We start from the raw sequence: 25,396 nt of genomic DNA on the forward strand, positions 1-25,396 counted from the left end.
AATTAACTACATCGTGTTCGCAGCAAGATTTGAATATGGCAAGTTTCAGGAACTTTTACTGAGTCAACGCGGCCCAAACATGAAAAGAACAACAGCTTTGAAATCTGTGATGTCATACCGATCTTCAGTGCTCAGCGATTGAAATGTGATAGACAGTATCGCGTCTGGTGATTTTTGCGGCACCAGTGAGCGCAGGGTGATCGCTGAGGGGGTCCAATTGCGTCATGGTGCATCGAAATGACTTGATTTCGTGTGACACAAGAGTGCGCCAGCTAAATGTCCCCAGCGTCCAACGGTGGCGCAAAAATGTGCCGGCCGCCATGCTGTCTGGGTATTGCGTTTCAATCACTGAGCACTCTACATGTGCTGGGGTTCTGGTGCAAAATTAAAGAAATTGAATTCTCATTTCTTTTTCTTCTAATAATTAACCTAATATTGCAAAAGTATCGAAACAAAATTTTTCAGTGAAGCTGTATATGGCTAGGGCATTTCCGTCATCCGCGAACAACCCGTAAACTAGCTCGTTGGCGCCTCTCTGCGCAACTGCATGAAAGCACTTGTGCCATTGCTCACGTGTTCGTCATCTCCTTCCACAGCTGGCTCCATTGCCGCTCATTGAGTATGAGCCATTCATTGGCAAGAGGACACTATCATCGATCATCATCAGCAATGGTTCAAGCAGTATTCATCCACAGCTGGCTCTGTCGTCGCTCATCATTCCAGTGTAGAATTTCATTTCTCTTCTATCGTAGTAATGGCGAGGGCGTGTTAATTCTTTTTTTTTTTATTTACGGTGAATGAACCATTAAGGGGACATGAGTCATTCATGGTCTTATGTGACAGATGCATTTAATAACAGAGGTGATATGAAAATGTGTGTGCATACCCATCGTCACGATGACCACCAATCAGAAAAATATATATGTCCATACCTTTGTTCGAAATTCTATGTCAACTCTGTGTCGTGTGCCAAACAGCTTCGCTGGCCATCCACCTTCACAGAGTGGAATGGTTCACGACATTTTTAAACATACTTCAGTCTTAACTGAATTTTTTCTTTAGCATCCTTTTAAAGCCTCAGTTGGTGTATTCGTCTTAAATATGCTGAATTGCAAACTTTCCCACATCTAACATTTCCATACAGTGTATCTTACAACACTTTCTTGATCCAAGTGCACTTATAACTGCTTGCTCCTGTTAAATAGACCTCCCAGAGACAACCAAACTCTGAACGAGCACAAGTCTGCGTTCTTGCAGAATGTTAGTCTCACGAACTTTCTGTTCATTTTTTGCCACATTTCTTTGCACTGGAAAACCAAAAATTAAACTCTTTCCAAAATGTATCAGAAACATAGGCCAAACAAAATGTTCTTATCTGCTCAAATGAAATAAAAATTTGAGTTATCCAAGTATGAATTACTTTTTGAATGCACTTTCTTCTTGGTGTTTGGTGGCACATTTAACATTACCTACATCCCCTTTTTACATGTCTGGCAGCCCAAGACCACTGACGATCTTCTTTTAGTTTGCTGTATCATTCACCAATACCTTCAACTTGTGGGGTCTAAGTAATCCCACAAAAATGCAAATAAGGCATGAGACAATGCTGCCAACTCAAAATAGCTTTATTTCAAATGAACAACACCCCACTTTAAATGGCACTGATTTCAACAAGTACAGTCTTTTGACAGGTATCAAATACAATTCTGCATACTTTGGCATCTGTAAACATGAACAAACAAGATGCTTCAATAACTTGACCAGTATAAACTGCACTCGACAAGAAAAATAAGCACAAAAAAAAAAAAGGTGACTGGTTGCCGCATTATCTGGAGTCTGCAGATGTTGGACAGCACATACACAGCATTCAGCAGATCGCTGATCTACACAGAACCAAACAAGAGTGGATAGCCTGCAGAAGGCAAATGACAGTGCAACAGTAAAAAGAATCAAGCAGGGCCCACTGGCCCTTTGAAGTTGTGTTGGCCAGTTTGCCTACACTGGAAAATAAATTGACAAGCATACATTATGCTGATGATGGAGCTTCATTTAGCTTAAACGATGTTATATATATATGACACATGAACACTGTCTTACTTCAATTGTATGCAATATTTTATGCAATCTTTTGAAAATAAAACCCTTGAAACAATGTGCTGGTTTACTCAACAGCTGGTAAAACATGTGACAGTGATATGCTGTTCAATGCAGCTTGCATTCAATTAAACTATCTGTCGGCCGGGATTAAAATGCAATGGGTAACAAAACTGAAAATGAAAGTAACCCAAATTGCAATGAACTTGAAATCTTGCTATATGACGTGAATGTCAGCAGCCACAATAGCTTTTTTGTTTGTTTGTTTTGCAAGTAACACAAAAGATTTTAGTTCACACTACCAAACTTTTATCAAAAAGTCCCTTTGACAGCTTGCTAATCTTAGCAAAGCAAAGCAAGAAAATATAAATGGCAAGGAAACTGTGCCAGGATATTACTGAAAAACAATAAAATAATAATGCAAGAGCTTATTCCAGCAAATGAAGCAAGTTCGCTTGAGCATGTCATATGCTAAACCATGAGCCAGCACAGACAGCCTGCCTAACTGCCATGCTACGTGCGCATAAAGTGCGCAAAACAGGAGACGCTATAAAAAGCAAGCTCACTGCCAAGCTTACTGTCTAAGCCAGTACCATCATGCCAAATCAATGACCAGCCCAAACTGCACTGCTGACTGCTTGGACAAATGTGTATTCAGCCTCCAACCACCTGAGAAACAGCTTTTGCCTGCTGCACCAGCCACTTGGCTGAGAATGGCATTGAATTTCTAGGGTGACCAGCCAAACTTTTCGTCAGCACCTCTGCTGTTGCCTCACCAGAAGCTACCGCGGCGATCTCGTTGTGATGTAAAACTCGTTGCTTAGGATTCCCGTACTTGCTGCAAATGAAAGCGGTGTGCCCGCAGGGTTGGTAAATGGGCCCGTTTCTCGCCTCCAAGGGGATCCACTGTCAATCCATGTATGAGGTGCTCAGGGGTCATTCTTCAAGGTCTCTCATCCAGGTTGTGTTCTGGGCACACTCACTGTCAGCCACTTGGTGGTGAATGCTTCTACATCCTCCATGTTGATGCCTGCATTGGGAAGCGGCAGGGGTCTCAAACACGTGGACTACACCTTAGGCGCCTACAGCCACAGGCAAGTCCTCATATTCCTCTCAATATGCCACACAGTGTATGAGGACTGGTGACTGATGCAAGTTTGAGACCTTTGACTCAATGCAACTTAGCCTTAGCTTACCTAAGTACAGAGTGATGGGTGCATAACATGAGAATGGTGAAAGTAAACACCGCTACACAGAACCAAACAACTTCACGAATCCCCATTAGGAATAGATGAAAATAGCCTTGTCATTAGGAACAAATGAAAAGCAGTGCATACACTAACGCACTGCAGCGACCATCTATTATAATTTTTTTGAGGAAAGCATGAAGGCGCAAGGACACGAGGCTCAACTTTAATGATGGCATCAGCAAAACTGAATTCAAAGCACATTGCCTGCACTTGATCGCAGGAGTGAAAAAAAGTGCACAATTTTATTACCACTGAAGGGTTCGTCAAACCTTGGCACATACTTATTACATTAAGATCACAGTGGCCATTCCCTCTGATAATATACCATATGATTCAAATGGAGAGAGCCAAGGGCAAGGGTAGCAACTGCAAGGCTACAAGGCTAGCAGGTAAAGTCACACTAACTTTTACAGTGGTGAGCAACATATACTTTAAATGGGGCATAAGCAGTTGCGATGCTTGCCTGCAGAGTGTGCGAGTGCAGTTGCATTGGGAGGCAGGCCGCCTGCAGCCCCAGGTGGTCCAGAGCAGACTAGCAATGTGACCATGGGCCGGTCAGCTGGGTGTCCGCCCCTGGGGCACTGCCGCTCCAGGTGGTGGCAGCACTCAAGGATCTGGAAGAGCTCCCTGCAGCAACCACACATAAGAGTGTTGTCACTGCACAAGCTTCCTCACGCTAAAACTCTTGTCGGCACATAGCAGTTTACTGTGTTGTTGCCCGATGGCATTTAATGCCCCCAAAGATGTACACAGGCTAAAGGAAATGGTATGGTGGAGGACAGTTTATTACTACTTGCTATTGGGCTAGTAGGTTTATTTCATGGATAGCATAACCCCTGGTGCAAACTAAGCACAAACAAGGAAGATGCACAGGGTAGGTGCATCTGTCTGTGTACCAGTCTTCTCCACATTTTTCGTGTGTGTCTAGTTTGCACCAAAGACTACTTATCCATGGAGTGGAGTACCTTGGGTTACTTTGAATCACTTATGATCTTTTTAACCCTTTCACTGCCTCTCCTGACTATACTCGTTTTGAGGTTTCAATGCATTACCTGCCTCTCCAGAAGCAACTTGTGCAGTAAAGAACATTGCATACCTATTGTGCCATCTCTGGAGCGCTAATAAAAAATACACAAAACTTGTAAGTCAAATTTCTGGCGGAAGGTAGAGCATATATCTAGGGGCTCTGTTGCTCTGTCTTCACAGGGCAGCCTGGTGTGGCAAGTCAGATTGCACTATGACAGACAAAGGAATTTATTAATTTAATTCACAATTGGGAGGAAGCGACGACATAGAGCCTGCTTCTATGCAATAGCAGATCTGAAGGGGAAGGGTGGGGGGAGCAAAGCTGGACAGCAAGTTGCAGAAGTGAGGGACTGTTGAGTTGTAGGCATTTATCAAAACTTTACATGGACAATTCCTTCTCCTGCAGTTGCCCATTTTAATGACATGCTCAATTTCAACTAGAAAGGAATATGCTGGTGGCAAACACATGAGAGTTTATAAGCTATAGTGAAGTTTGCCATCTTGCACCATTATCGTATATTGCCAAATCACTACAGGTGATAAAGGCTGAAAGAGCACTGTATCTGTCTTCCTTTATTGTCCTGTTCCTTCAAAATTATTAGAAATTAGTGATTTGAGTGATCAGTAATGAAGATTTCGGTAAGGAGTGGCAGACATCGGCTTCAAGGCAGCTGCTCCCCTCTTGTAGGTAGGCAGCTTACTAGATCACTCGACACAGAACGAATTCATTCCTAGGACCTCTTGAATGAACCAACTGCCATAGCCTCGCTATCCTTCAGGCTTGGCTCATTTTCCTGTCTTGTGTCCTTGAAAATAAAAACGACCTTGATGAAACGACATTTCAGGTGTACTGAAGGTGTCAGAAAAAAGGTGTCATGAGACAACCCAAATCAACAGTTTCTCGGCAAACAATTTCAAAGCCTAACTTATTCATGGACCCGGGTTGCGAGAGAGAGTGCACAGAAAAGAGTGTACTTTATGACAAATATCTTCCTCGGTACATTTTTCTGTTTTCCTTGTACCAGCTCCAGCCGTCGTACTTCGTTTTCAGACACAATACTGTTATTGCCACTACAGCTCACAGGCAATTTGTTTGCAGCTGTAGAGCATACCATACGCTTCCACTGTGGTCATAATGCCTAGGAATATAGAAGCTAACTTGGGGTACACACCAGGCTTCCTTCTCCTTGCGTTTTGGATACTTCATGGGAGACAGAGAGAGGCGTTCATGGCTCTTTTGAGAACGAACGTACCTGCAAAGACATGGTAAGTATTATGCACAGACAAAAACAACTTCGCACTAAAGCCGCTACGAGCATTCACTACAAGTCAAACCAACTTTAAAGAGCCATAGTTCATCGGTTCCTGCACTGCAAACTAAATTCATATTCAGTAATTAGTGCATGAGGCAGACATTAAGCCACAATTAGGGATTATATCTACTTTTTTTTTAGAAGCAGTAATGAGTGGTACAGCACAAGAACAGCTGACCTTATCACTGCTTGGTGTGTAGTATGCCTCTACCATCAGATTAAATAGAGTGGAGAAATACCATAAAAAGAAAAATAATGTGACAGGAAAAGCAACAGAAATATATTGCTTTACAAAAACTTGCCTAACAGCATTAAAAGCGCCTACCTGACTCACCTGTCCAGCTGATACTTGGCCAACCTGATGTTTCTCAGAATAGTTCTTACTTATATACATGTATCAGAAAAAAGGAAACCGAGGAGCCCGACTTTTATTTGTCATATCACAAGAAACCAACAAACAATGACACCAAGGACAGCATAGGTGAAATTTCATGCAGTTGTTAACTGAATTAAAGAAATGATAAACAAATGGAAATGAAAGTGGACGAAAAGACAACTAGCTGCAGGTGGGATATGAACACAGATCTTTGCATTACAGCTGTTTTATTTCATCCACTTTCATTTCCATGTAGTTATTGTCTATTTAATTCAATTAAGACCTACAAGTGATTTCCCTATGCTGTCCTTGGCATCATTGTTCGTTGGCTTCTTATGATATGACCACACACATACATACACACACAAACAAAGTAAAGCAGGTACAACAATTGCCATTTTCTTCTCTATTTAAGTGGACTGGTCTCCATGCCTGTAGTGATTCCTATCTGCAGTCCTTGCTCCAAATTTGGCTAAGTTTTTCAGCGTACAAGCACTGTTTTCTAGTATTTTTCTAGCAATTTTGCAGAGTAAAGATGCTGCTACAAATGCTGCATACCTGCTTCCTCTGCGCAACTCCCCTTCCAGCCAGCGGATTGACTCACGGGCTCCAACGCTTTCCCGTTTCAGCAGGTCCAGACTTGAGATCACTGTAGGTAGACAAGAAGCTTGTTTCTCTCAATACCAGAAAAGAAAGCCTAGAGAAATCAGATTCTGCTAGCAGCAAAGTGATCGTGCACTATGGCTTCAATGTTGACCTGTGATTATGAGCGATATGCAGTCCTTGCTATTGCACCAACCAAAGCCTCCATGAGTGATTCACCCCTTCATTCAAATGCAGCAAAACATATTGCAGTGCCTCTATATATACATAGAAGAAAACATGTTGTAACGAGTAAATTAAATGATGAAACAGTCCTCCCTGGAGGGCAGACAATCACAACCAAATGTGTTTATGCAATAAATTGAGCCAAGCTACCCCCCAACATCACCTGCCATGATTGGGCAACGGCTTGAGCCACCTTGCAAGTCTAAAACGGTCATACCTGCAGTCTATATTTTTTCTCCTAATTGCACTGATGAGCGTTAACGTGCACTTTAGATCTGCCATCGAGTGTGACTCATCTTTGCGACACTGTCATTAATTCCGCCCTTCATATGACCACCCCTTCCATGTAATGCCCCTTTGGGACCCTTGAAGTATAAACAGCTATAAAAAAGTTCAAAAGAAAGGTTAAACTGACCATGTGATGGCACAACAAGCACAAAGCGCCGGGAGGCCACCAGGCGTCGCAGGTGGACCAGGCGTGTGGAGAGCACCTGTGTGTGTGGCACCAGGAAGGGCGGTGGTGCGGCCTGCCTGCCTGCCTGGCCCAGCTGTCCCTCCAGGTCCCGCACCTCCTGCTCCAGCCACAGGTGGGCCATGCTGCGCATCACCCGCTTGCGCTCCTCATCACCCCCTCCTCCCTCACCACTCATGAGGAAGACATCCTGCACACAGAGTGGTGCACCACATGCACGTGAGCCATCAACAATCCAGCACAAGCAATTACGCAGTTGGCACAAAAGCTATGTCCCCTTCAGTCACGGCGTACACATTGTGTTCTTGCCAGTTCAGCTGAGCAGTTTCAAAAAAGAAACTACAGACATTGACTTGTGGGTCAACTGAACCCTCACCTTACCCATGCAACTGCATTTCACTCCTGAGCATTGCTATGCATGACCATTTTGTCTAAGGCACCGCATGTTCAATGCGCCATGTTTGATCACCAACGGTGAAAGAACAGTTTTCCCTTTCTAGTTTCCTAGTCATACCCGAAGCCAATAATCTAATTACATGTGCACTTTAATGGGACACTAAAGGCAAATATTAAGTCAAGCTAAAGTGACAGATTATTGCTCAAAAACAACTAGGACATCAATATTATCGATAACAGACCTTTATAAAGTGAGAAATTTAGGTAAATATAGGACACAATTTGAGATACTACTGGGACATTCTAGTACCAGCCCGATGATGCAGCACCTCACTATAACAGTGTCACAAGTACTCAACCATTGATATAAAAAAGATTATTGCACTGCACTATAAGATGGAAGAAAATGCTACTTGTCCAATTGTATACAATTCTTGGAAGAAATAACTCATAACAGACGTTAACCTTGACAACGTGGGTGGTCATAAGGTTCCATTTTCACTTGACCCCGCATCGTGCATGCTCTCACACTTGGGTAGATTTGGTATGACATACTTGCTGCACTGATTTTGCTGGCTTGTGAAGCTCATATTAGCTGCAAGCAGCAGAAAATGCTGCGTCCAGGTGATGTCTTGGCTCCGTTTCTGGCTGTGTTTTTGCGCTTTAGGCAAAGAATCGTATCACTGGCTCTTGGGCGCCATTTTACCCAGTGATGGCAGTAAAGGGCACTCATGATTTCTGCAGCATCACACCGTCTCACTCGTAGACGGTAGTTTGAATTGTTCTACAGGAATGCAGCCCCTTCCGTTGTGATTTTCACTGTAACTAAATCTGTTCTTGGCAAGAAACAAGTGCTGCGAGGTTTCTGTAATGGTATTTTAATAGTCCACATTGACGTAATATTTGCCTTTTAGTGTCCCTTTAAGCCAGTGATCCAAATAATCCAATGAAAAAATTCAACATGACTGACTAAACAGTAAGACGAGATTTATGAGGGCTCTCTAGGAAATGCACAAATCATCAACCTGCTATCCTGAATTTCTCTGAATTGAGTCTGCAGTACTTTGGAATAAAACTAAGCAACTTTGACACACTTATCTACAGTCCATCATATAATTTGCAATTGAATTTGCAGGGATATACTGTTTTCACGATGACGACTCTGCTGCAAAAATAATATAGATCATTGTCTAAGCAGACTGAACGGCAGCTATGGTCTGCCAAATGACACATTTCCCCAGTGACTTCCTTGTTGCACATTTTAATACAAGAGAAAATGAAAGAAAGAAATAAGAGGGCCTTTTGAAGTGTTTTGTAATGCATTTGCTTAAATATCTATTTTTTTATAAAATTCACAACATACTTTGAACTTTACTCCTGCTTTCTTACTGCACAAAGGTAACCCTGTAATGCCAAGTGTAATTCTATGCTGAGTTTGATACCTCAAAATTCTGATTTAAGAGGGAGCTTTAGCTTGGGGGCTCCTATCTAAATACATGGCAATGCAGAAATCGTTTTTTTCTCGGCAGCCACTGCACCAAATTTGATGAGACTTGATGACCACTTTGATAATGATGTCACCGTTGCAAGAGGATTTTTCATTTAGGCCATCAGTTAAAAAAAAAGCGTATAAAATTCTAGAAAATGAAACTGTCAAGTTTACAACTAACTCAGCAATGAAATCCAATATGAAAATTCTATAAACTGCACAAAATACATCTACAGTGAGCAAAACTGATGTATTATACAGTACTCTGAAGCATGCTAATTTGCGTGTAGAACTTTTGCAAGACCATCATAAACTTTGTAACAAATTCGTAAAAGCTGTAAGTTCATATATGAAATTTGCTTTAGATACTCTAACTGATGCAGTTTACAGATCTAAGATATCTGTTTTCGGTGCAGAGTTACAGATTTGTAAACTTCGTACTTCTCCTTACTTTATTTACTTGCTGATTTTCGGCACTTTTTATTTTTGAGCTGAAGCCCCAAATTAAGATGTTCCTACCTACAGTCACCAGAATTTAACTTTCTCTCTCAGATGCAATAAATTTCATTTAAATCGGTCCAACAGTTGTCTCATAAAACCGTGTATGCATTTCACATGTATTTGATTAGGGAAATCTGAGTTTGCCCCGAGCTGAAGCTTCCTCACATGTAAGAGGAACTGAATGCAAAGTCCATAGTAGCATTTTCTACACGCTGGAGCGAAGTTTCCAGCTATGGATAGTTCAGTAAACAAATTACTGATTCATATACTACTTAAGTTCCACTAAGGTAACATTTTCTTTCTTTTTTTTGCACAAGTATACTCTTCAGAGCCAGCTATAAGGTATGCCCAGATGCCCATCGCAATAGGTGGGCATCTGGCTGCCCATTGTAGAAAATGTGACGCGAAGGCACCATGCTTCCTGCTCTTGAAACAAACTGTTGTTGTCTATCGCCACAGGAATAAGATTACGAGGGAAATTGTGGAAGCAGCTGAGATAGCCAGAGCAGGTGACGAGTGCGTTCGCACGCCGTCTATACTTTTATCAAGGAAAGAGCTTGAATTTTTGGGCATAGTAGTCACATGACTGTTTTTCCTCCTTCCCTTCAGTGTGTCTATTACAGTGGCGTCCCAGTGAGTATACATACACTCACCAGCCGCAATAAATCAATTGTTGAAAGTTAGCGCTCGTCCTGTGTTCTGCTTGTCCCTGTGTCATTTTTTGTGCTATGTATCCCAGTCTGTATATAAGGTATGTGCTGGGGATTTCTGGCCCTATGACATTATTTATTTTCTTTTTCTTACTACATATACATTTAATATTGTTTCGGGTATGCAAAAAATAAAAAATGAGTTGCCGTCACCATTGCAGGGCAACTACATCTCTTTATTTTCATTTCAACAAAACAAAAAAGTGAACAGGCTGTTCCATTTTTCTTAATGTGAAAATGTGTTTTGACATTACAGGCATAAAGTGTGATGGGAAAGACCACCACCACCATGATGCTGACAGAAACTGTATGCATGTAGTGTGCCACAGCAGCCCTGAGGCAGGCAAAATAATCCACACTTTACTGCTGCATGGTGCACGTTAATCTGACACTAAGGGGCCTGCACTTTGCCATTAGATATTAGGGTAAAATTAAGCAAAACCTGGAGCTTTGGAGTGATTGAGAATTATTAGCAGTGGCTGGATGGCTTCTGCCTGCTGTAGCAACTTTTGTTTTTTTGTCAAGTGCAGCTCTATTGAAATTGATCTGCAGCGCATGCCTGCAATGGAGATAGTGTTTCTTGCAACATATATGCACCTAAGAGCTGCTGGGCTGTGCTGCAGAGAAAAAAAAAAGAACACTTCCAAAACATTTATATTCCAGAATTTGCCGAAGTTTGTGAACTAAATTAATACTGAGAGAGAGAGAGAGAGAGAGAGGGAAGCAGGAGGAGGAATGAAAGCGGAAGCGGGTTTATGGCGGCACAGTATTATGGATGCCTGGTATGTTGGCCGGGTTCAAACAGGCATAAGGATGATGTAAGGGCGACGCAAAACGTATGAATAGTCAGAAAAAAAAAAAAAAAAAAGGGATCAGAGACGTACGATCGTACGCCGAGACCCGAGGCCGCTGACCATGCCACTGACGAAGCAAGCGCTAGCACGCACAAACGGCGCGAGCGCCCCGCCACCTGTCGATCAGCACAAGAACTGCTTCGACACGTGAGGTCACGTGAGGTCACGTGAACAACGCTATCACATGAGCGGCCAAAATGGCGGAAAAAACGCTAACTTCTGTTGCTCCGACCGAAACTGCCAAAACAACCGTGGCGGAAACAGGCAAGCTCGACGATTCTACTGACAGAGAGCGAGAAACGTTGCTGGAGAACGCGATCGTTTCCGCGGAGAAGATACTACAGTTACGCGAGAGCCTGAACGAGTTAATCGAGAACGGACTGCTCGAGCTGGCACGCGTGCGGTACTCGACCGGCAACAAATCTGTGTCCGCCCTGCAGTTAAACATGGGCGAAGTGGAAGCGCTGCGGACGGTACGCAGTAACTTCGAGGACCAGAACCAACCCTACCCTAGCTTTGAACTACTACAGCCCGACGGCACGGGAAGTACAACCAAAGAAGGCGAAGTCCGTCAGCGTCGTCAGGCAGAGGATCCTTCAAGGGGGGCAGCGGAGTCGCCTCCGCAGCGCCCGACAAGCCCCACCGATCCGCTGCGCTGGTTCGGCGTGCTCGTGCCCCAGTCACTGCGGCGCTCGCAAAAGTGCTTCATAAGCGCACTCGAGGTCGTCGTGGACGTGGCCAACGAGCAGTCCCGCCTCGCAGTCGCCTTGGACACCTACCGTACCAGCCGACGGGCAGCGACAGTGCCCGACGTTGAACCGTGAAATGTGCGACCTTTAGCACGCGCGGACGTCAAAAACGGTAGCTCGTACAGCAACGGTAAATGAAATTGTGTAATCACGGCGCAGTCAAGTGCACGACGTGATTAACAGCGAGACAGCGCTGTCTCCTCGTGTCGAGGCAGGCAGGCAAGCAAGCATTCCATCAACGAATACGTACAAGCTCCCCAATTCTGTTACGGTTTCTTGCTACAGACGTGGGTACTTCAGGTGGACCTTTTGTAATGCGTGTTGGGGCCTACCTTTTGTCGATCTACAAAAAAAAAAAAAAAAAAAAAAAAAAAAAAAACTTTGCCAGAAGGTTCGTCCTGTCTTGAATTTTGAATAGATCTGGAGCTGGGTAATGCTCAGCACTGAGCCAAGGCGTACTGAACCTACGCGATGGGCAAAACCAGCATTGAAGTGCCACATCATATGAATGGATGGGGATATTACGAACGCTACCTTTGTAACAAGGTGCTGGCAGATGTTGCCAAGCTCGTCACTTCGTTTTACGCCTATCACCGGCCTTTAGGACCCACAGTTTGTACTGAACACCACTGATAACGACAGAAATTCATTACTATTATCTATTCTTTGTTCCCTGCTTTTGCACCACCAATACTTCAGTTTTGCTACTCTTCACTGTAGATTCATTAATACTACCCCTAAATCGCATTGCTTCGGGCAGGGTTACTCATTGACCTCTGGAAGGATAATGTGACACTAACAAAATATGCCCTATGGTTTTTTTTTTGCGGTACACAAGTATTGTCATCATCGGCAAATTTTACCCTATAACAACTTGCTCGCAGATATCCTGATCTGCCATCGAAAAGTAGTGCGCCACCCATTGAATTATCATAGTTTTCAGTTTTGATCTTATTCTTAACTGTTTGATCTATTTCAGTCTCTGGCTTCTCCGTTGCCATGAGTAACAGTGTCACCTCATGTAAGCCTGCTAAGGATGTTATCAGCCACGTGGGTCAGGGGGCCACCTTTATTACTAGCCTATTACCCAAGTGCTTTGTATTGGTACTAAACAATGAAACAGGTTCATGGCATACATTTGTGAGCTTAGAAATGCTACTATTGAACTACCAAAAACACAGTGCCATATACTAGGAGGTTGGGGCTTAAACTATTTTTCACTTTTATGGCACTTCAATGAGGACTTTAACACTTGTACTATGAGTAGTGTTGCCCGCACACGCAAAAAATGTGCAGGAAGAAACGTAAATAAACTGCTCACAAAATCTATCAGTGTACTTGTACTTGGCATGCACTTGAAGGACAAACTTCTAGCCCAGTAGTTTTGGTACTTCTCTATTTAGCAATTGTTGTCAAGAGATGAATGCAGGTGCAGAGAGCATCCAGCATGCCCTTCAGGAGCTCTCATAGGTAATCGATAGTGGCATCACCACTTTTATTTCATACTGACACTACTTTATTGCTTACTTTGCTATGAAGACCAACTTGTTTTTTTCTTCTCATTTTTGCACAGAAGTAGTAAGATAATTATTCTCTTGGTATACCCTTTCAGATCAAGGTAAAAACTTCTGCCAAACTATTTAGTGCACACAGTGCTCGAAAGACAGAAGTGCCCTATGCAGCCTTTTCCCTGCAGAGCAGGAGAGGTGTGTCAGTGAAGAAGCAAGGCCACTTGCATTGCTTAATGACATGGGTGATGAGGTCCCATTGGTCATCACAGGCACCTTGGGATGAAACTGGCCATGGCTATATTGCAACCCGGATCCTGGTCTCTCGGATAGCCACTGCCCAAAGCGCACCAGGTAGACAAGACGTAGCTGTGCATAGGAAAATGACAAACTGTACAAGGCAGCATGGTAGCTAAACAAACATAAGGTTGAAAAACTTTCCACCAACATTCTTGATGCGGCTGATTGATGGCTCATTCACAGTTCCCTTTCTCACTGTAAGAATGCTGCTCACCAATGAATTTTAAAATGGCATAGCATAAACCAGAACTCCAAACAAGCAAAACCTGCTTCTTTTGCCTGACGTGACACTTACATGGCATACATTTTTTATATATGTTGCACTTAAGTGATTCTATTAATGGCTCGACTGAATGGAGTTTTCTTGCATTTCACCCAAAGTCTCAACAAGAAAAGTTTATCAATCGGCCAAGCCAGACATTAACTTGTCAATGCAGCCAGAATTTATGCACTAGAAATGGATAAACTCTGGCTATCTGTGCAGGCCACTACTTAAGCCACAGTGATTACTGGCTCACTGATTTAGCACAATTAAGCTCATTGACTACAGTGAAAAAAAATATGCGGATCCCATGCACTGTGGGAATCGATGTAAGCGAAGCTTTCTGTGCTGTTTGCTTTGATGGACAATAATTAGCGGTGATGTTGAGAACGAATGTTTAATTTCTTCAGCGTTTAGTCCAATATGAGAGTGGCATGTTGATGTTGAATGCTACCTTGCGTGCACCACTACTGTTTTTCTGCGTAGTACACAGAACACACAGGGAGACATGCTTGCTTGTGGCATTGTTACGCTCCATTGTTCATTTCTCTGAGGGGGTTGAGCATTATCATTGCCTCGCATGGCACATCACATCGTGGCAGAAGTGTTAAACTTTTGATGGGGCTGTACATGCCAAAACCACAATCGGATTACGAGGCACAGCGTAGTGGCAGACTCCAGATTAATTTTGACACATTGGTGTTCTTTGACGTGCACCTAGATCTAAGTGCACTAGCATTTTTGTATATTGCTCCTGTTGAAATGCAGCTCCTATGATTGAGGTTGAACCCATCACCTCGAGCAATGCATAGCTGCAAATCTACCACGGCGGGCACAGAAGTGTTGTTTTGACGTGCTACATGTTGATTTTATGTGTGCGGAGTGTTGCCTAGATCCTACCGTGCTTTAATCTGGCTTTGTGCCTGCACGCCCCACATCAATTGTCGGCTTGACAAAATTACATGGCATTTATTTTTCAGAAATAGCACGGACATACCACACGGCACCTTCAGTTTACCCGCAACTGCTGTTGTGTCCTTAGTATTAGCATCTCTCTGCCTTCTCATGTCTTTTCCCTCCCCCCACCCTGAATTGGAACTGTGAGTGAAGAGTGGTGAGGCTGTTATCACTCATTTCGCGATTGCGTCAGTCCTGCCTATTATACGCCTCCTCTGCCTACCGCCTATCTACCATTCTATCTAGTTTCCCTCTGGATTTGCATGTTCGTGGAAAAGTAAGTGCTGCAGTTTCTGCAATGCTATTGCGGGAGTCAAGTCAAGGATAATTACAGCTGTCAAGAGGCTAATGTGGCGACACCCAAGAAACTCCAGAGGGCATTGTGCCCATTCGACGTGGTGGGGTGAAAACGAGTTTCTCCCATCGCCTTTTCTCTCTTACTCGCGCTGTCATATATATACACGCTCTGAACCACCCTCCGACGCGCTGTCCGCGACAGCAGCCCACAGCAGCAGCAGCAGCAGCAGTGGGAAACTCGAAAGATGAGGCAAAGAAAGCTTCGCTTTTAAAAAAAAAGAACATCCCACAAGGTAAGGTATAAAGTACCTAAAAGCTTAGGCGGACGTCGTTAGCGGTAAACTTCAAGGTCAATATCGCAAAAGTTTGCGGCCTTAAGAAGTACGTACCCCGATAATAAACTTGGCACAGTTCATTGACTGGTTTTTAAGAAAAAAATGCAAGTTTGCCTGCGCTTTGGAGATGCGAGCTGCTGCTGTAACGGCGCAAGCATAAACTTGTGTTGCTGCCTGTTGTCATCTGCAGGAAGCAGCGTTTCAGGGAGGGCAGTCGCCTGTTCTAGGAGCAGGCGACTGCCCTTTTTGCATTCTGCCCCCACTGGAATAGGTCTTGGATTGAACTCGTGACTTCCTGATCAGCAACACAATGCCCCCATGGCCACTGAACTACCGCCGGGGTTGACAACTGTGAACACATCGTACCTGGCACTCCTCACCGTGTTGTACCCTCAATTCCCAGTTGATGATGTTGTGAGCTGCAGACAGCGCTGCAGTTCCTTGCAGGCAGATGTCTTCTGGCAATGGGCACATGGTTGGCGTGTCTGGTAGTGCCATCTCTGTCAGTGCGTAAATATGGGATTTCACAAGTGTCGCAGGGAACATGCAAGCAAAGGATTCTTCAGCAATAGTGCTTGGCTATGCTCACCAACAGGATAGGATGGTGGGATGAATGGCAGTATCAAGTTGAAGAGGGAGGCCAAATGCTGCCACAAAGGTGTCCTGGCCTATTGACAGAGAAAAGGCACATCAGAAAAGGGCCAAAGTCATTGCTGCTTTTACTGCATCCTCGTTTTCACCCAAGACTGCTACAAAAATCTGCCCTCATCGTAGACTGACCTCTTATCTTTTCTACGTAAAGCTATTTTTCCGCTCTGGCTTTGTTTTTCATTTCTCTGCTAGCTGTACGAGAAATTCACATACAAGGAGTAAATTTACATCTAATGTCACATTGTCACAGTGTCTTGATCTCTGAGCATGTGTATAGTGCCATGCAATTCAAATTAACCTCAAGGAGTTCTAGTATGTCCATGTACTACCATTACGGTTTACATAATACTGAAACACTGGAGAAAAGGATGGCAGCAGCAATGTTGGTAGTGACAATGCATCAGAAATGTCTGTGTTTTATCATATATTGGCACTTGTGTGAACAAGTGTTCCAGCAATGCAATAAATGGGAATGCAAAAGTTTTTTACGTGTGTTCTTACAGAAGGAAAAATAAATGAGTCATCATACAATAATGACTGCTGCTGCCAATGCCTTTCACCGATGCATGCTATGTAAAACATGGCTGTCGCAATTATACCTGTGCATGGCCTAGCTGAACTCAGCTTCACAAGATGGTGCCAGAGGTGCTGCTACACCGGTGTGCACAGTATTTCTTTATTATGTAAATGGCAATACATATACAGATAAGGTAGAGCTCTCTATTATGGCTGCTAGAAGCCATACGAACAAACAACAAGGAAGCCATGTGAAACCATCCAGAGAGCTTTACTTACCTGTGTGCAAGGTCCAATGAGATCGGTGCGTCCCAGGAGCCAGTCACAGAGCATTTTCACCGTAGGCAGCAGATGGACACGTGCCAGGTCCGAAAAGAGTGGACTGTCGTCATCACTGCAGTGATAAAACAATCACAAAGAAGCAAGCTGAAAATCCAGCAGTCCAGGATGGGAACTCAATCTAAGACTTCTGTAAGAGCATGTCTGTGCCATCATGCAAAAACAAACAGAGAAGACAGTGACTGTCACATTAAAGACATCTCTAACAGTTTCAATTTGTAAGTACCTCATTGTACAGCACGACTGAAACACATGGGTAAAGCAAAGTTGCATGCAACATAGAATATTGGTAATGAAACAGCCTAAAGGGCACAGCTGGATGTAACTATGTTTTTCTGAATGCCCATTCACTGCCCATAAACCTTTTGCAATCACAAAATGTTTAAAATGGTGCTGGCTGAAGCCAAATGCTAGCTTTAGTGAATTTTCTGCACAAAGTGCTGTAGTGCAGGCTACAAATTCCAGGCTATGTGCCCAGGTTCCACTTAAATTCAGCTTTCTCCCTGACACCACACTTTTGGCTTTGAGAGCATATGGGTAGGAAATGTGCTCAGCAAATCCTTGTACATAAAAAGTAAAAATAAATCTTGATGCAGATGAATTCACATAGTATACGAGAGAGCTCTTTCTGTCATGCTCACAGCAAGACAACCACACTGACAGAATGGAATCATTTATTCCATGATTGTGAGAATAGGAATGAGCCCGGTGGCTTACGCAAAGTGCTTTATTTAGAGCCACCTTATCTACTGCAGCGACGCTCAAGGCGCTCCAGCAGCTTTCTTCTGCCCTTCGACTGACATAAGAAGGGTGTTTCGAATACCTCACCCAGCCTCATCAACAACTGCGGAGTTGGCACCGATTGATGTTGCTCTGAAGTACGTACAGGAAGAAATGAGCACATCGAAGGTTGCCATCCTTACAGACTCCCCTGCTGCCTTTAGCAGGCTGTTGAGGAAGGACGCCGATAGCCCAATTGCCTGCAATATAATATAGTCCGCCGACAAAATTACTTCTCGTGGGGTGTCCCTGACTGCCCATTAAATAACTTCGCACGTGGGTATTGCTGGAAATGAAGACGCTAATCGCCTCGCTTCAACCTGCGCTCACAACGGGAGTGACTGCCCAGAAATTTCTTGCATGATTGACAACGCCTGTGTGTGAATCCGCCGTTACTTCGTATAGCAGCACCCAGACCACCCTGTTGCAAACAGCTCGTTCCCTCCTTGTGTTCGTGGCCGTGACTTGCCCCGTAGTGCCAGAGCACTGTTAGTGAAATGAAGAGTTGGCTCTGTGTTGGTGTGCGAATGCTTATATTGTCAAGGATGTGTGGACAGTTCGTCGTGTATATCGTGGGGCTCCTGAGAGACACTTGAGCACCTTATATTGCCCCACGTTTGTCACACAATGAGCACTGCTAATTAAGGAATATGGACTGATTTGACTCAAGTGTGTACGACGCTTGACTGTTTCCAAGAGGGAATGTTGCTCAATGTGACCAGGCCTATAAAGCCTTGCTAGCTTTCATGCAGAAAACTGATTTGGCCTCCCGTTTATAGACATCTTTTCCGTGTTCCTACTTTCTTTTGTCCGTGTCTCTGTCCTTTGTTTATTTCCCATTTTCTTTCTTATTTCTTTGTTTCCTATTTTCTTCTCCTCTTCTAGTTTCATTCCCTCCTCCCGACAGAGTAGGCAGGCATTGTGCCCCTCTCGGTGCCAGTTGTCAGCTTGCTTCTTCCCTGTTTTCTGTGCCTGTTTGTATGTTTCCATGCGACAACGATGATGATGATAATGATAATAATAATAATATACAAGGGTGAGGGTGACAGGAGAGGGAGTCAGAGCAAGAGTGCAACTATCGCCATGCTAGGGTGTGCTATGCAACACTTTCATATTTTAGGGTATGTCAGCTTGTTTGTGCTTGTTCCAACTTCTGCACATCCATTATGTTATGTACTATGTATCACTGCACTTGATAGCTAAGCAAGTATGCACCGACTAGCCTAGATATATGCCATGCTGGATAGAATACTGAGCAAGCAATGAACACATCTGTAGCAATAGTTTGTTTATCAGCATTGCACACTTGTGAAGGAAGACTGAAGAAATTTGTTCTCACCTACTAACTGGAGGAGAGCCAGTTGAAGACTCTTCTTCCACTTCAGTACCTGGAAGCCAGCCTGCAGTCACACAGAGAAAAATATGAAGGCCAACAGAAGAGTCATTGTTCGATGCAGTGCCTGAGCCTTGCTATGGGTCATAGTGGTTTGAGTCAAGCCATCACACTGGGACTTTCATCTCATTGTCAAAATGTGACAGTACTACCTAACTTACTGGTACTTCAAATACTGCCATCTCACTGGAAAGGCAGTGACTATGCAATGATTACATACATAATTCACGAAAGGAATTGTCCATTTCTGCTGTTTTACTGATAAGCTTGTGATGCAGCAGTAGAAACACCCTCCCTTCTTGTTTTTCCTTGTCTCGCAACAGAACAGACTCCTTTTCAAAGAGTGAGATGTGTGCCATTCCTATGATGCTGCCGTCATCCTACATCACACTGTCAAAGAGAGCAAAGCAGCGTGCCAACGCAGGGCAAAGTGAGGCAACCTGAATGACTTTCCACCAGGTGTGGAGCACGCAATCAATGCTGTCAGTTACACAGTGGTTGCTTGTGGCCTAACTCAGGAGACTGCATGAAAGAGGCAGGCACTTTGGGCTGAAGTACAATGCCATACTTGAATGGTAATTTCAGAGCACTGTGGCAGTGATACTGAAGTTTTGCCAAGACAGCCTTAGAAAAATAAATAAATTCCGGGGTCTTATACGCCAAAACCATGATCTGATTATGAGGCAGTGGGTGACTCCGGATTAATTTTGACCACCTGGGTTTTTTAAAACAGCACACGAGCGTTAAAAAATACCCTTATCAAAGTGCAGCCACTACGATCGGGTTCAAACCCCAGACCTCATGCTCAGCAGCACAACGGCCTGGCCATTGCAGCGGGTGGAAGACAGCCTTATATCTGTATTACATGAATGAGTAAGTTTAATAGCAATAGTCAGGCTTCACTGTCGCCAGTGAAGCCTGCTTATGCTGGCAGTAAAGCATAGCCGATGTCCGATGGGATCTTTGGAGCGCTGCCTATGAACTTGGAAATTATCAGCAGAATATGCCATCTGACTTCGTAGAAAATTTTTATGTTTTCTTATATTCTCTTTTTGTTAGGGCTGTAGACTGCACTTGATAGCCAAGTGAGTGAAGAAATTTATAAGAACGCAATAAATTATAATTTTTGTGTTAAGAGGAAACCAGCCTAAAAGAAAAGTAAGACAGTATCATATAGATAATGAAGGCAATGAGTACAGAATAGGGACAAATGTGATGAGGTACAGCAGCTGCATAAAGATATGAGGTTACATCTTGTGAAAGAGCAGGGCATTCTTGATATCTACAGCAAAAGGAAACTGCTGGTAAGCATCCTGACCATTCGTGGTGGCAACAAAAGTGCCGTCTTGTGGCAAGGTGGGTTCAGTCAGTAGTTTTGGAACTGCAGGCACATCTGCATGGCAAGTTCCCACAGTAAGGCCTTGTTCATGCTGCCGTATACCATCATGTCACAGTCATAGGAAAAAAAAGCACATTAAAAGGCAGGCAACAGAGACACCAATTCAGTGGTCCCACATTTTTCCTAGAGAGGTTGTGCTTTTCGAGTGATGGGCACACTTTATTTGGCAAAAACAGGATTATATAAATTTCTAGGCTTGGCAAATAAAACAAACAACATCTCTGACTTAAAGAATTGATATAGTAGCAGAAGTGCATCTACTCTTTTATAGTACTTGCTCATGTGCACAACATGAGCAAGTACTATAGAAGAGTAGATGCACTTCTTTCAAAAATCGCAACTTATGCATGCAGGAAGAACATGGTACATAGTTACATAATCAGTTGCCTTCTGTATGAGTTGAAGTTGTCTTGCCATGGCAAGGTCAAAGGCGTACAATTATGTGCACATAAGGTGAATAATGGAGCAGGCGAGTATGTGCATTAGAGCTCCAAGGCGGCTTGCAACCATCTTGCACATCACCAATGATACGAGCCGACATGCATCTGTACAACATGAAGAAACTGCTGTCAGGTTGTAATGCAGCAGTGCTCTGCAGCAACCCTGCTGCAGTAAACAGACTTCTGCTTCAACTCAAAGGTGTAAGCAACCAGTAATTAACAGCAATGTGCATCACCAGTGATCCTAGTCAAGTCAATACAAAGCTATCTTATGTGCTCTATAACAAAACTAACCGCCACCGTTACTTGATGATAGCAATAGCAGCATACTTTATTATGTCATGCTAACCAGCCTAGCTTTGGTCCCACATATGCCCAGTTACTATATAATTGAGGCAATGACAACTTGTGAAGGTAGCATTGCAATCCGTAAAATGCAAGTGTAGTAGAGGCCACTGTCTAGTGTTGCCATATTTAGAGCACAACTCTTCGGCACCCATTCCTGTGTTGAGCGTTAGCGTGCCTCGGCAGCCGAGCGAATGAGCACAGCGAAGGACGAAAGAGCGAACACAAAGTACAATGGGTGATGAAAGACGGCGGCGATAGCGAAGTGAGCACGAGGAGAAAAGCAGAGGAGGAGGGTATGGCGAAACCATGAGAAGAAAAGTGTAGTGCCGCGCAAGACAGGCTCTGCGGCGATGATGGCTATGAGATCGTGCCAGAGTAGCGCACGTCAGACATATGGAAACAAAGTGCTGCATAAGCAGAGGTCTGTCTGCAGCGGCTGCTGTGAATCGCGTCCACGTATTTCTCGATTAGCGAGACAGTTACGGCACACTTCGCTTCATTTGCAACATGCCGCATGAGAAAGATTGTCTGTGCCAGTCAATATATCATGAAATGAAAACGTACTATAGAGCTGCACTCAAATTTTGCATTAGGCAGTATTGTAATCATCAGTGAATGTTTTTCTTTTTAGAGTGTGTCACTAAACTGAGAAAGGTTGCTAAATTTTCACTTAATTTAAATAATGTGAGTGTTTTAGAACACTAATACAGGCCAGCATTTTAACTACCGAAGCCATCTAGTGTCCATATAGTGAATTTACCAGCAGGTTGTAGACTGCTATAGCTTTACTAATATGCATATTTATGAAACAAGGGTTAACCACATCTGAATTTGTGTGTAATGATGCATAAATATCCCTCACAAAGGAAGAAAAAGATAAGAAAGAACTAGAAAAATAAACAAAAGATAGCAGTCGCAGCTAGAAGCACAACGTTTGCACTAATGGCAACAGTAGGCAATTTCTCTATTGCTGAGGCCAACAGAGTAAGTGCTGTCTTGTGTCTTCTTGCTTAGCCCTATTTATTAGTGTTGTTCGCTTCCAAAACAATGTGAAAGTTTGCAATGATGCAGGCTGCTAAGCTGCCTAGTGAGCAGGTAATGCTGGTGAGACAAAGGGCTGCTGTGGTGATAAAGTGAGCTCTGTAAGCTAGACCTACGATTGTGGTAAAAACCAGTTCACAATGGCAAGAGTCACCATCTGCGCAACTGGGAAATGCAGGTTTTGAAAAAAGACGTGTGGGTAAAACATCAGGAGAGTGCAACTTGTAGCCTATTAACAGATAAAGATTGAGCAGCACCAAAGTCTGCAGTAAAGCTTGAGAAATAAGTGACACCTTCATTTCTATAATTTTTTTGAAGAACATTACTCGTTTAACCTTCTCGTTTATCCTGACGTTAACGGTTAGATGCCAGGGGGCGAACAATATTAGGGCAAGTTCATGTTGCAGTACACAACAAGGAAGCTGTCTTTTGCAATGTCTGTTCCTTTTTGGAGTGAACCGGAACACACACCCAATGCACTTGTCAGTACACCTGGCACTCACCGGCATTTCGGTGGATGATGCTGTGTTTCTGTCTCTCAGGTCCTGTGAGGGAGCACTGAGACACCAGGTGAGAACAGGTTGCAGTCACGTGGGAGAACATGTTCAGGGTGAAGGCAGCTGCAGCACTGCTCAAAGGATGAGGCCCTGCAAACATCAGGAAACCACCTTCTTTGGTTTCTTGAGCCCTTCAGAGCAATTGCAGAACACTGGCATTCACCTTTAACTTCTGCTTCACCAACGCCCATGAACTATTAGTATATGGTGCAATCTGCACTACTGGCCATGCAACTGTCTGGCAATTTGAGTAAGTATACCTTCTATTCAAGGTGTCAAGCACACTACCAAACACTGGCTTTTTAAAGTTGTGACGTGCAAGGGCCGGGGCAAGCGAGCCCAAGACCCACAACGAGGAGCCACGGTTCTCGGAGGCCAAGCGTGGGATCGACAGTAGTTGACTGAGGGGTGAACAGATGGCGTGAGTGCGGGGAGGGAGCGGCGCAAGTGTGTGGGGAGAGTGAAAAGGTGATCGGAGTGGGGTGGCGGGTGTTGCGGGCGCGGAAGGTTGGCATTCGGGAAATAAAGCGGTAGTTTGGGACAACGTGTGGCGTGTCGTCGATCGTGACAAAGTGGGGCTGAGGGGAGCTGCAATGTTCTTACAAAAACGAGATATACACAAATAGATGCTATGAACACAACCGCAATAACTGTTCTCGGTGGAAAACATATAAAGCTGTTTTGTTGCATTTCCTATTTGAACCCCCAGATATAGCTGCACTTTGCATTATTAAACAAACATTTGTACATTATTATGAACACTCAAAAGACTTAATTATGCATAATGCATTGTCTCTGTCTGCATGGGTGCAACTGAAAATTGAAGTACAGTTGAACCTCGTAAATTCGAACACACTTAATTCGAACTTTCAGTTTATTCGAATTGGCACTATGGTCCTGTCAAAGTTATGTGTATTCCAATGGGGTGAAAATGCCTGGTAATACAAACGTGCAAGCATTTGTGACACTTAATTCGAACATACTGCACTCTGACAATGCTCTTAGCAACGCGCCAAATCACGCGGCAGAGCCTCCGACCAGCATTACTCTGACCCCGCCATAGAGGAAGAGCTTAGAACAGACGCCCCAACGCCGAGCGAAAAGAAAATAAGAAAGAAAGGAAGAGTAAAGAAATTGTGGTGGAAATTTGAGCTCAGGCATGTGCAGGTGCTTATCACTGATTACTTCTGTTAGTGACACGGGTGTCCTGTACAGTCAACAACCGATTTTCTGGACCCCAATTTTACGGACATGCCCGATAATTCAGAAGCCTTCGCGGCACCACCATGTCGATGCACAAGTCGATGTACAAGAATCGATAGAGTTGATGTACAAGAACATCTGAAATTTCGGACGCAAAAAACCTTCGCCGTCCGACTTTCCAGACTTTTTGCCATGACCACAGGTTCGAAACGGCATTAATCGAAGCCACCACCACCGCCGTTTTGATTATCGCACCACCTTGAGCTGGTGCTCTCGCATGTAGATCCACTGGCAGCTGTACCCACAACCTGCCTAGCTACTGCAACGCTATGCCTAGCTACTTCGACGTTCGCTACCTAGCGTCTTGCTGTTCGATGCCGTGTTCTTTATTAAAACAATTTGCTGCTGTTAGCAATGGTGCCGACTCCACCTTTGTAATCCTCGCGAGTGTCTTCGGAGCGCGGAAAATATAACGCGTTGTATAATGCTGGTTCCCGGAAGTCAGATTCGCCAGAATACAGCAGTGTTATGCAGTGACGCATACTAAAAATTTCGAAGAGACGATTGTTATGGGACATGGCATGTTTCCTTTAATTATACACGTGTGCGCCCGCCACCACTAATCACAATATGGGCACCGATATGCCTAATAACTGACTGTAATTTGTAAATACGTGTGAATAAATCTTTTGGAAGTTTCCACTCATGTGTTAGCTCAGTGCACATGTGCCCCTGCAGGTAAGTCCTCCATTCATTTAGCTTGCTTTAATTTGAATGCTTAATTCGAAAAAAATTTTGGGCCCACTTCGAGTTCGAATTATCGAGATTCGGCTGTAGTAACATTTCGCACTGCTGGAGTTTTAAGATTGCAGCTGCAAAAGCACTAGCACGAGGTCTACAGCATTGTACGTTCTGTAAGAAATAAGTGCAATGTATGCATTATGTACATCGAGTGGCAAATGCCCCTCAAAGGGAACTAGTATACGAACACCAGATAATCATTGTCACTCAT

The 25,396-nt window shown here is 43.8% G+C and overlaps 2 protein-coding genes across 3 annotated transcripts in view; one reads left to right on the plus strand and one right to left on the minus strand.

Moving 5' to 3' along the window:
• Positions 1–1,607: 1,607 nt before the first annotated feature.
• Positions 1,608–25,396, minus strand: part of Smg5 (Smg5 nonsense mediated mRNA decay factor) — a 65,913-nt gene continuing 42,124 nt past the window's right edge. Inside the window, exons 10-21 of one of the 2 annotated variants that reach the window (XM_075684423.1) lie at positions 23,128–23,271; positions 20,715–20,789; positions 19,343–19,403; positions 17,164–17,278; positions 16,307–16,385; positions 16,084–16,217; positions 13,795–13,935; positions 7,303–7,549; positions 6,618–6,708; positions 5,543–5,623; positions 3,808–3,971; positions 1,608–3,124 (exon numbers count right to left, since the gene is read on the minus strand). In XM_075684423.1, coding sequence (XP_075540538.1) covers positions 3,048–3,124; positions 3,808–3,971; positions 5,543–5,623; positions 6,618–6,708; positions 7,303–7,549; positions 13,795–13,935; positions 16,084–16,217; positions 16,307–16,385; positions 17,164–17,278; positions 19,343–19,403; positions 20,715–20,789; positions 23,128–23,271 — 1,409 coding nt within the window. In that variant the 3' untranslated portion in view covers positions 1,608–3,047. The remainder of the gene's footprint in view (positions 3,125–3,807; positions 3,972–5,542; positions 5,624–6,617; positions 6,709–7,302; positions 7,550–13,794; positions 13,936–16,083; positions 16,218–16,306; positions 16,386–17,163; positions 17,279–19,342; positions 19,404–20,714; positions 20,790–23,127; positions 23,272–25,396) is intronic. The other variant, XM_075684424.1, reaches the window with a different exon arrangement.
• Positions 11,482–13,935, plus strand: LOC142575245 (vacuolar ATPase assembly protein VMA22). The gene has a single exon (XM_075684431.1). It carries the CDS (start codon positions 11,507–11,509, stop codon positions 12,131–12,133), a length of 627 nt encoding a protein of 208 aa, XP_075540546.1. The 5' UTR covers positions 11,482–11,506; the 3' UTR covers positions 12,134–13,935.

This window comes from Dermacentor variabilis, chromosome 3, assembly GCF_050947875.1.
Source record: "Dermacentor variabilis isolate Ectoservices chromosome 3, ASM5094787v1, whole genome shotgun sequence".
Taxonomy (NCBI): Eukaryota; Metazoa; Arthropoda; class Arachnida; order Ixodida; family Ixodidae; genus Dermacentor; species Dermacentor variabilis.